The sequence below is a fragment of the Bos mutus genome, chromosome 5 (genome assembly GCF_027580195.1).
Source record: "Bos mutus isolate GX-2022 chromosome 5, NWIPB_WYAK_1.1, whole genome shotgun sequence".
Lineage (NCBI taxonomy): Eukaryota > Metazoa > Chordata > Mammalia > Artiodactyla > Bovidae > Bos > Bos mutus.
The window spans coordinates 37327325-37339409 of NC_091621.1; the positions used below are offsets into that span (position 1 = coordinate 37327325).

The 12085-nt window shown below is 44.1% G+C and overlaps 1 protein-coding gene across 3 annotated transcripts in view; it reads left to right on the forward strand.

Moving 5' to 3' along the window:
• Window positions 1-405: 405 nt before the first annotated feature.
• Window positions 406-12085, forward strand: part of ANO6 (anoctamin 6) — a 236586-nt gene continuing 224906 nt past the window's right edge. The window contains exon 1 of one of the 3 annotated variants that reach the window (XR_011464220.1): window positions 406-694. Coding sequence is in view for 2 of the 3 variants with exons in the window: in XM_070370661.1 (XP_070226762.1) it covers window positions 622-694 (73 nt within the window). In the remaining variant the exon portion in view is untranslated. The remainder of the gene's footprint in view (window positions 695-12085) is intronic. The other 2 variants (XM_070370661.1, XM_070370662.1) reach the window with 2 other exon arrangements.

The following is a 12085-nucleotide window of genomic DNA, read 5'->3' on the forward strand; positions in this document are numbered from 1 at the left end:
TCTGTAATTGCCACCTCCCCATTCCCCTACAGAATACATGTTTCCCCACTTGGAGTCAGAGTAATTGATACTTTAAGATCCGCCATGGGCTCCACTTCCCCTTTAAACACCATCCAGACTCGCTCGCCTAAAGGGTCTTTCCTGGGAGCTGCAGCAGCGTCTCTCCCCTCTCGCGTAGCAGATATCAAAGAAAGCGAGCCCAGGACGTGCCCATATATGAACTTGAAACAGAGAGCTGCCTCGTTCGGAGTCCACGCTCTCGCCTCCCCCTTCGGCGAGTTCACTGGCCGGCACAGCGTGAATACCAGCTACTCCCTTCTCTCTTCCCCTGACTTCCTTCTGGGAGCTCTTAAACCCGCGGCAGTTCAATCACTCCGCAGCGAGCCACGGCGCTCACTGGGCATGCTCAGTGGCCCGGACGGCTCCGGCAGCCAGAGGTTGTCTTGGACGCACCACTCGGGTCCGGATTCACCGAGAGCGGACTGAGCACAGCGGCCCCTGAGCCGGGAGTGAGACGCGCCCTGCCGTCCCTGCCAGGGTGCCCGCCGGGTCAGAGAGCCGAAGTTCCGGACTCCAAGGAGCCCCCAACTTCGCGCCAAGTTTCGAGCTGCGGGGGGAGACATGCCCATGATGACCAGGGACGTTCTGCTAGAAATGGAGCTGGAGGAGGACGACGAAGAAGATGGGGATATCGGTGAGCGAGGGGTTTCCACAGGGTAGGGGGGTTGCGGCGCGGGGCCGGGCGCCCGTCCCCGAAATCCTCAGCCCAGGCAGGAAGGACTCGGGGACTGCGCGTGGGCGCCGCACCCTTCTCGGCGAGGGAGGTTGTTGGGACCCGCAGCAGGTCGGGGGCAGAGGGACCAGGAGAAGGAAGCCCGCGCCGCCCGCCAGCGGCCGCAATGCGGTCGCTTTCAGCCGCTGACCCACCGCCTCCCGGCTCAGCTCGCGGAGGGCGGGCGAGAGGGTGGCCCCGGGAAAGGCCTGGGAGGCGCGGGTCTCCGTGTCACTTTCGGGAAGGGCGAGGGACGAGGGCCCTGATCGGGCATCGTAGATACGGGGAAGCCCCCCCGCGCGGGAAGTCTTGACTTTGGACACCAACTTTGGGTCATTTTCTCCGGCTCGAATTGGCGCGGGGGATTCCGGGGAGCCAGCGCGGGCTGCGAGCCCGAGGGTGGGGTTCAAGGAGCGCGCCCTGGTTAGGAGAGCAGGGGTGTGACCCGCCTGAAGCCACCTCTAGGTGAAAGCAGACGCGCGGCCCTAGTTCGGAGGGCTGGGGCTGGGTGGGGCGGCCCGGGACTGATTTGAGTCCGCTGGGCGTGGGCCGGGATCCTTTTTCCGCGGCGCGGGCGGGGGAAGTGATGCGGTGGAGGAAGCCCTGAGGCAGGGTGGACTGTTGGGCATTTCCTACCCGTCCAGGGGGCCCCGTAGCTCGGGGCGGGGGGGAAGCCCTGCGTGCCCTATTTCTGGTTAAAAATTCTGTAGAAGTGGTGCACGGAGCCGAGGGAGAGTTGTTTAAGAGTTAACCGAAAGGGGTGGGAGGAAGTGAGGAAGGGCAAAGCAGTTGGAGTGGAGACAAAGTCAGGTCCCTAAAGAGAACACTGTCATCTAATGATGACAGATAGAGCCCATCCGGAAGACTGGCAATTAAATTACAAGGCAGACTCCGACTCAGTTTCCTGGACGCCAAATCAGTTTCAATAACGTAACAGTTCCTGCATACGTACTAACACTCTTCTCTAATATATTCTAACATAGTCTTCTGTAATAACTTTAGTAGTAACTTAATTTTAGGAGTTCGGTGTGGTTTTTCGTTCACATTTTGGGTACTGCTCATGTATTTATTTTTCTGTTGTTTTCAACTCTATTGAGATATAATTGACATTTAACAATGCATAAGTTTAAGGTAAAACATGTTTGACACATTTATATATTGCAAAATGATCACCACCGGACAGCTAACACCTCCAGCATGTCGTTTAATTACCATGTCTTTTTTGTGGTGAGAACATTTAGGATCTAATCTCAAAGTATAAGATACAATGTTATTAACTCTTAAGCACTATGCTTAGATACCTGGAATTTACTCAATTTATAATTGGAAGTGTACCCTTGACTAACATCTCCCCACTCTCCCCCTCATTTTAGTGTTTCTGTGCTTCACCTTCTTAAGATATTTCACATGTAAGTTACACAGTATTTCTTTTTCTGACTTATTTCAGTTAACATAATGCCTTCAAGTTCCATCTGTGTTGTTGCAAATGACAGGATTCCTTCTTTCTCATGGCTCTAATATCCCATAGTATATGCATGTATGTATACCTATACATGGAGAAGGCAATGGCACCCCACTCCAGTACTTTTGCCTGGAAAATCCCATGGATGGAGGAGCCTGGTGGGCTGCAGTCCATGAGGTCTTGAAGAGTTGGACACGACTGAGCGACTTGACTTTCACTTTTCACTTTCATGCATTGGAGAAGGAAATGGCAACCCACTCCAGTGTTCGTGCCTGGAGAATCCCAGGGACGGGGGAGCCTGGTGGGCTGCCGTTTGTGGGGTCGCACAGAGTCGGACACGACTGAAGTGACTTAGCAGCAGCATACCTATACATATCACATCATCTCTGTTCAGTCACCTGTAGACAGATAATTATTCTCTTTCCATATCTTAGGTATTGTAGGCACTGCTCATTTAAATCCAAAGCCAAATTGAATAGAAGGTATTATATACTCCATACTTTCATTTACTTGAGAATAATTTATAAGGTATTCATCCATATGGAGGGAGCAGATAGTAATGTGTTCATTTTTATGGGAGAGAAAACTGAAGCTCACAGGTTGATTTGCCGAACTTCTCACACAGCTTATTAAGATTCAAACCCAGGTTTTCTGACTTCCAAGACCTGTGCAGATTGATGCCCTTCCACCTTGTCGCTCCAGCTGTCTGGGTCTTATACTACTGTTTAGCAGGCTGTGGTAGTAAATCCTGTTTTCTGCAGTCCTGTGGAGGTCCTGTAATCAAATCCTGCAGGCCTTCAAAGTCAGATTCCCTGGGGATTCCTAGTCTCTTGGCTGGATCTGCAGGCTGGAGAGCCTGATGTGGGGCCTAGAACCTTCACAAAAGTGTGAAATCTTCTTTGGTATTATTGTTCTCCAGCTTGTGGGTTGCCCACCTACAGATACAGGATTTGCTTTTATCGTGATTTTGCCTGTCCTACCATTTAGTTGTGTCTTCTGCTTTGTCCTTGGATGCGGGGTATCTTTTTTGGGGTGGGTTCCAGTGTCTTCCTGTCAATGCTTGTTCACCAGCTAGTTGTGAGTTGGTGCTCAGGCAGGAGAAGATGAGCACATATCCCTCTACTCCTCCAGCTTGACCCAATTTCCTCAGTATACTAGTACTGATTAGTCACCAAGTCGTGTCTGACTCTTGCGACCCCGTGAATTGTAGCCCACCAGGCTTCTCTGTCCATGGGATTCTCCAGGCAAGAATACTAGAGTAGGTTGGCATTTCCTTTGCCAGGGGATATTCTGGAACCAGGGATTGAGCTTGGATCTCCTGCATTGGCAGGTGGATTCTTTACCATTGAGCCACCAGGGAAGCCCAAATTCTTATTACATACAAATATGAATCATAGGAGCAAACTTTAAAAAGTTATAATAAAATTAGCACAATCTGTTTCATAGGAAAACACTTTTGCCTGTTATAGTGAGGTGTCACTGTTTACATTGACAGTTGTAAATAAAGAAGGGTGAAAACCCAAATAAAAATTAAAGTAAGCAAGACTGAGCTTTGTTAACCATGCCATCAAGAGATTTCACTTTAGGGGGAAAAAACCTAACTTGGGCTATTCTGTATTTACCTGATGGTTGTATCAAGTCAAGCAGTGTAGGTGTATTTAAGAAAATAAACATCTCTATTCTTCTTTCATCCCACCCTTCAGAGTCTACTGATATTAATACTTTATTGTATATAGGGGTCAAGTCAACATATTTTGTGTCAGTCAACAAATACCAGGTTTCAACAATCTGGAGTTGTTATACAAATTTAATGTGGGTTGCAGTGGTTTTATATCAGGAGATGTTTACCACATCAGTGGAAAGTTTGTCATTGTAAAATAAGCTTTTTTAGAGCTTACCAGAAGTAGGCTAATGGTATATAACCTTTTATGAAATAATTATAATTGCCAACTATGGCATAGAAGACTCTGGTGATATGAAGATTATAATTTTAACCTCTACCTCTAGTTTTGTAATGCAGGGCTCTGCTAAACCTATTGACTAACATATTTCTCCCATCACTTGTCACTACTGAGAGTTGTGTAATAATTTAAAACCCACTCAGTTACTGAAGGTTTCTATGAAACTTCTCTATAGCTATTAACTTTATAATTCAGAGCAGAAGAGTTATTTTGACGCAATTTCCTGAGTAAAACTCTGTCATCAATTAATTGGCAAGAGACAAAAAGAAAAGCTATTTAAACTAGATACTTCTACTAGAAGTGTGCCTTCTAGCAGACTGAGATTTGCACTGTCCCCCATTTTTTTAGACGTGTGGGTTTCTGCTTACTTTCAAAGCATTGTTGAGTGCTTTAAGTGTAGGGCTTGCTTCCTTGTTTAGCATGAAATAATCGCCAGAGGTCTGTGAAAGAGCCTAATGGCACGGGAGCATTTTTGCAAAATGCCACTTATTTTCTAAATCATTTCTAACAACGAACCACAGATGTCACATCCGGGCAGTGATGGCAGGAGGTATTTGGGTCGTGGCCTTTATTGCACTGGTGCGGATGGAGATCACAGTTGAGGTGGGTTCTGTGTGCCTGGTGTGCTGGTCCTTAGCTGCCTTGCCTGCACTACCCCCACATCCTGCCACCTCATTAAGCAGTGAATTGAATTAACATCTCTTCCTGTTGGTGTAGAAAGTGATAGAAATATCTTTTATAGTCAGAATGTAGATATCTAGTATGCTGTTTTGTTTCTTGCATTTCCATTGTTCAGACTTAGCTGAGGGAAGAAACTTGTTCTCCAAAAAGGCTTATCAGGAACACTTCAGATAGTTCAGGCAAAAGGTTTTTGTTTAGATGGTTGGTTGTGTCAACTAGAAGAAAAAGCATGACCTGCAAGTTGAGAATTATGTTTTGTTCTGGAGCTTACTGAGGACCATAGCCTGGGATGACAGCCTCTCAGGTAGCTTTGAGGGACTGTTTTAAAGAGGCAAGGAAGGAGCCAGGATATATAGGAGTTTTTTTGCTTTAAAAGCATGAAGAACAAGAAACATGTAGTTGAACATCAAAAGATTCCTGCTAATCACAAAAACCAGACATCTCAAGTTAGAGGTTTTAGTGCTTTTCTGTGTATGGGAGAATGCAAGAATCTGGGCTTATTGAAATAATTCCTTTGATATTCATCTTAACTGTTATCTAGGACCTAGTATCCTGTTTTCCCTCCATCCTGAGTTCCCTTCAGAGTTCATCATGGGGTGGCTGCAATGGTTGATGAGTTTATGGCAGTAACATCTTTATTTACTGAAAGGCTGGTGACATTTTTTGACTGCTTTGAATTCCAGACTACCTATGGTAGAGTTTACTCTCTGAGCCCATGGTTAATAGTCCTTCACTGGAGTGGGGGATGGGTGGGAAGAGGCCTATTAGCTTTGAGAGGCGATGGTCCAGCTGTACCTCTCAAGTATCTTTGTTAGCTTTCCTTTTACTGTTGCATTTTTATATAGACATATCTTCCGCACTATCTCTGTCCCCTCACTACAAACTTTACCTTTAGTCACTTGCATATCTGATTCTTGTACCGGTTTTGCTTTGACACCATTAGTTGAGCAAACCTGTGCTAGTTGGAGGATTAAGTGCTGAGCTTGTTGTGGGGAGAGTAAGATGCATGTCCTGGCCGTAGAGAGTAGGTTCCACTGAACCAGCCATTTGCAGTAAGTGCTATTATTGAAGTCTGTCCACAACCATGGAGGACAGGAGACGGCTGCACAGAGGAGACTGCTAGGCCAGGTGTTGAAGAAGCAGGCAGGCAGAAAGTCTGGAGTTCCAAGTATTGCCTGTGGTGGAGGAGAGCAATGACAAGTCTGCAGAGCCAGGAAAGTGTGGCACCATGAAGAATCCTCCAAACATTTTAAGGGTTTTGGATTTTACCCTGTAGGTCAGTGGTCCCCAGCTGGTATCAGGGACTGGTTTCGCGGAAGGCAGGTTTTCCATGGATGGGGTGGGGGATGATAGTTAGGATGATTCTCATAAGAAGAATGAAGCCTGGATCCCTCACACGCGCAGTTCACCACAATAGGGTTCATGCTCCTTTGAGAATCTAATGTTGCTGCTGATCTGACAGGAGGCAGAACTCAGGCAGTAATGCAAAGGAAGGTCTATAGCCCTGGGGTTGGGGACCCCAGCTGTAGGTGATCTGGAGCTCATGAAAGATGATTAGGAAAGGAGTGATAGAATCAAATTTGCTTTTGGAAAGGTCTCCCTGGCAGTGCATTGGGAAATGGGTTGGAGAGGGAAGATGGTCGAGGTAAGCCTTTCTGGTAGTCAGGTTCAGAAATGGCCAGTGGTGGTCATGGGAATAGAGAGAAGTGAAACTGAGAGCTTGTGAGAGAGGCAGCACCTTTAAGGTCTTGGAGACTGAAGGCTTCCAGCAAACAGAGAGGAGTCCAAGGTGGGGACTTGAGCTGAGAGGTTAGGTGGAAAGTAATAGCAGCAGGAGGAGAACAGATGTACAGGAGGGGAGAATTTTGCATTGTTCTGCAAGCCTTACATTTTTCTCTTCTGCTGTAGCTCAGACCATTCCCCTTCCCAGCAACACCAGACTCTCCTTCTCTTTCTCAGCAGCTCCCTCTCCTTCCAAACCCATCACAATCCCAGAGAGCTGTTGTTGATCTCTCTAAGCCCAAAGTGGCCACCAGAGCATGCTCACACCCCTAATTCTTCTATTCCACATAATTAGCACTCACCTTGTATTTTTGTTATTCATTATCTTTGCATTAATTCCACCAACAAATAATGTAAATTTCTTGAGGGCTGAGACTAGGTCATGTAGAATATACCAAATGTTATAGACATTCCATTCCTATAATTTAAGAAAATTCTCTCTTCCTCGCCCTCCTCTAAAATGTAATAAACTTTCTGTGGTGTTTTGTGTGTTTTCTGTTCTAAGTTAGTCCCCTGGTAGCTCTGCTGGTAAAGAATTCTCCTACAATGCAGGAGACCCTGGGTCAGGAAGATCCTCTGGAGAACGGATAGGCTACCCACTCCAATATTCTTGGGCTTCCCTGGTGGCTCAAGCTGGTAAAGAATCCTCCTGCAATGCAGGAGACCTGGGTTCAATCCCTGGGTTGGAAAGATCCCCTGGAGAAGGGAACAGCTACCCATTCCAGTACTCTGGCCTGGAGAATTCCATGGACTGTATGGTTTGTGGGGTCTCTAAGCGTTGGACACGACTGGGTTACTTTCAGTGCCTAGAATGATGCTTGATATCTTCAGTGGAAACCAAGTAAATTATTGTTGAAAGGAAGAAGAAATTAATTACTCTGAATAATTAAAATAAATAAATTTATGTAAGTTAAGTAAATTTAATTAAGTAAATAATAAGCATAATGGTTAGTGGTTTTTATGGCCCTTGTGCAGTTCTTTTCTTTGGCACTTGGAGATGCCCACAATCATCTATTATAAAAGTGCTGATTGTACATGTTCTTCCAGGCTCTCTGCTAGGTTCTGCCATCCCTGACCTTCCAGTTCCTCACTATCTGGGAAGGAGGCAGATATGTGAATAGATAATTGCAGTCATCTGTGATTAATGCTAGACTGGGATCAAGGTGTGTACCAGTGTCATGGTGGCACCAAGGACAAAATATGTAACCTTGCTTAGAACAATCCAGGATGGCTCTACAGAGGCAGTGCTGGCCCTCAAGGAATGGCCAGATAGGTGAGGGGATGGGGCTAACTAAAATAGTGGAGTGTTCTGAGCATTCCTAAATGTGGCCTGATTTCTCAGCAAATCATCCTCGATGCTGTCCTGGCCTTATTTGCTCTGACAAGCGGCTCTTATGAATATGGTGTGCATGTGTATGTGTGTATTCTCTACCAGGGTATGATGGCTAAAAAGCAAACTATTCTTAAAGTCCTTTTGTTTGAGCATAGTCAGTCTTACCCTGTTGCGTAAACCTTTTGTTATCTTTAATTTCAAATCCACAGTCATAATGTATCTTCCATGTTCTAACTCTCAAGTCAAATAATTGCTTTCCAAAAGATTCCCCAGTCTTCTCTTACCTGTCTCATTGTTCTTTGGATCTGACACAAGCAGCTCTAAAAGAGGGAAAGAGTTCTACACACACACACCCTACCCCTTTTTTTTTCTCAAGAGGTTGCAACAATCACATAGGTTGATGGCCATGTGTTTCTTTTTTTTTTTTCTTTCTTTTAGAAACCAAGAAATTTAGACTCCTGTAAAGATTACCCTCAGAGATGCTATTTAAATTCTGACATTCTTGGAGGAAGATTATAGTATGTTAAGAACTCCACAGTCTAGCTTTATTTATATTTTTTGGCCATGCTAAGCAGCATGTGAGATCTTAGTTCTCTGACCAGGGATCCGACCTGTTCCTTCTGCCATAAAAGCATGGAGTCTTGGCCGCTGGACCACCAGGGAAGTCCCAGTCTAATGTTTAGTTAAAGGATGGTCTTGCACTCTCAGTGTTATTTGTAGCAAGTTAAATTAAAATCACTGTATTTTATAGAAGTTTCCACTGTAGCTAATTCTTTAGGTTTTCTTCTTTTATCGTACACATCACTTTGTGTTTTGCATTCCAGTTACTTTAGCACATTTTAGCAAACTTTATAGCCTTAGAAGGGGAAGTGCTATCTTATTTCCTTTGTACCCTACAACCTAAGTATCATAATGCTTTTCCAAGAGTCCAAATATTTGTTAAGATATGGTATTTTAGATTGTAATGCGAAGCCTTTTTTTGTTACAAGTTATAAGCTGGTTGATCTGCTTTTGATACAAATCATTCAGGGTTTGGATCTATGCAAAAATCACTAGTTTTAGAACAGAAAAATATATTTCCAGTCACCTTCAACCAAGGAAATGTACTTCTTGACTGATCGGTAACTCATATGTAAATGTAGAGATTGTGAGAATTTAATACAGAATAGTCATTGTTTTATGTCATTATTGCTTTTCCTTTAGTTTTGTCTTGCCTTTTAAAATGCAACTAAAATTATTTAGCACCCATCTTAAGAAGTAGCCAGTTTAAAGACTGCTTGATGAAAATGTCAACAATAGAATATTTTGGACATGTGCCGAAGAGCAATCCAAATACTGTTCAGCCCCAAATCAGATGGAATGTTTTGCACAGAAGACAAGTTGAAGGGTTAATAGGCAACTTTCTCTGCCATGGTACTTATTACTGCCCTGGCTACATGTCTGAATATTAATTGAAAGAACTTGCTACAGTAAGTTGTTCAGCAGCCAAAAATGCAAATGGAAGAAAATGTATTCTTTTGTGAAGTCCAGATGTTACTTTTATATTTAATGCTTTCAATCTAGAACATTGAAACTCTACTGTTTCCTACATTATTTGAAAGTACAAATACTTGAAATTGGGGGAAAAAAGGATATTAGTCATTAAAATTCTCTTTTCTATAATTTTTATTTTAACTTTGGCAGAACTTGAGCCAAAGGTCAAAGTCATGTAAATAGATGTTCTTTCCCAAAGTGCAATTATGCAAATTATAGGTTTGTTTATAAAGCTTGTTTTATATAAACTAACATTGTGTTTACATAATTTATTTTTTATGATTTCTTCAGACATTCTATCTAGATGTTTGAAAAATAATCTTTGACTTGGCACAGACAAGATGATGGTGAGATTTTTCTTGTGGCATCACATGGACATAAACTAAAACATGTTTTTATTTTTACTTTTTTCTGATTTGTGTGAAGTTTCTAATAAAAGTTATTCCCCACTAAGTTTAAAACAAAAATAATACAACCTCCCCACATATAAACCCTTAACATTATTTTAAATGTTTTGTTATAATTTATATTATGATTTTAAACAATTGCATTCATTTGTTGTATTATTTCCTTCTGCTGTTACTTATAAAACAAGTCCTGAATGCTCAATCTATGTAAAACATAAGATACTTTTATTTTTCTAAAGCCAACAAGCAAAAAAAGAAAAACCAACAAATCAAACCCACTTTTGTTTCTAAGTAATACAGATAGTGAAGAAAGAGTGTAAGCTCACTGATCATAGATGCTCCTTAGGGAAAGTAGAAGATTTTAAAGACAGAGCCTCTTGGGTTCATTGGAGTGAGTTATTCCCTAAAGAGGACAATTTAAAGCAAAAGGAAGAAAGAGCCTATGAAGCCTGTGCTAATACAGAGTCGTGAGGAGGGAAGACAGGCCTGTAGTCGGAAGACCTGAATTAGCGGTTGGCTTTGGCCCCCTAGAATCTATCAATCGGAGCAAGTTTCTTGACTTCACAGCCTGTGTTTTCGGCCTTGTGGGGTTGCTAAGAAGAGGCAAGGAGGCTGGTATACTGCTGGTGTGCTAAGTTGCTTCAGTTGTGTCCGACTATTTGCAACTCTGTGGATTGCAGCCAGCCAGGCCCTCTGTCCATGGGATTCTCCAGGCAAGAATACTGGAGTGGATTGCCATACCCTCCTCCCGGGGATCTCCCCCACGTCTCATGTCTCCTGCGTTGGCATGCGGGTTCTTTACCACTAGTGCCGCCTGGGAAGCCCCAACTGTGCTGGGTATGGGGCATTTTCACTCATACTACCTGAGTGGCAGTTACAATATCACCATCATAATGAATTATTTTCCTTAACAGCAGTCATAGGAACGGCTGCTCTTAACCTCGGAGAGCCCCAAGTCCTTCCCCGCTGTCTGTGTCACATTATGCGTGCAAGAACTGCCCACTTAGTGTCAGGTTAAGGGAGATCATGACCGTGGCTGTGCTGCAGACACATGTACTTAAAGATAAAAGAGTTGAAGAATAGCATGTGGTTTCTGCAAAGAGATAATTACTATGTGTTTTCCTATATCCTTACTGATCTTCAGACGGGATGATAATGTTCTTCAGATTCCAGGAAACCTATTTCAGGGGGAATCTCTTTCAGGGAATCTTAGCAAAAGATTCCAACAGCTGACACTTTGTGGGCTCCCGATAAATGACTCATAAGTGTAAGATGGTATTTTCATCGGTAGCACCTGTGGCTTTTCCCATTCTCCCAATTGCCGTCAGCCCCCGTGTGTCACCATGTAATTGTATGCACAAGAAGAGAGGAAGAAGACTTTTAAGAGGTGAATAGCTTTTATTACAAATTGAGCTTTTAGAAGATCACAGGAGGACTGAGGAGGGAATGATTGATGATGAGATTATTGGTGCTCAGCGTTCTCCATGATTACTTTGTCTCTACTGAATGGTAGATACTGGAGCATTTCAGAGAGTTCAGCATTCCTTGGAGAAAGGGCAGTCACAAGGCAGTGAAGGAATGATTATTGACCTCATGTTAACAACTTCTGTGAGGGCTTCCATGATGGTCCAGTGGTTAAGAATTTTCCTTGCAATGCAAGGAACACGGGTTCAGTCCCTGGCCTGGGAAGACTTCACATGCCGCGGAGCAACTTAGCCCGTGTGCCACAACTGCTGAACCCATGTGCTGCAAATACTGAAGCCTGAATGCATTTGAGCCTGTGTTTGGCAACAAGAGAAGGCACCACAGTGGGAAGGCCGTGTGCCACAATGAAGAGAAGTCCCTGTTCATGGCAACTAGAGAGGGCCTGAGTGCAACAAAGAAGGCCTAGCACAACTGAAAACCAAAAACCCTCTTTGACACTCTTCCCACCAGCCCTCTCCCAATTTCTGACCGTTGTGTTTGCAGGCACTGTCAGTCTTGGCCCCACATTCTCTTAATATCTTCGGAGATTATCCCTGAGTCTCTGAGAGAGGACCTTCTCGGCCTTTGTTGGCCCGGCATACTTAAACCCACTCTCACAGGGTTGGGGGATGCCTTGGGAATCGACATCTACTTTGATCCAGAGGGGAGGAGAGACGAGGCCCCAGGATC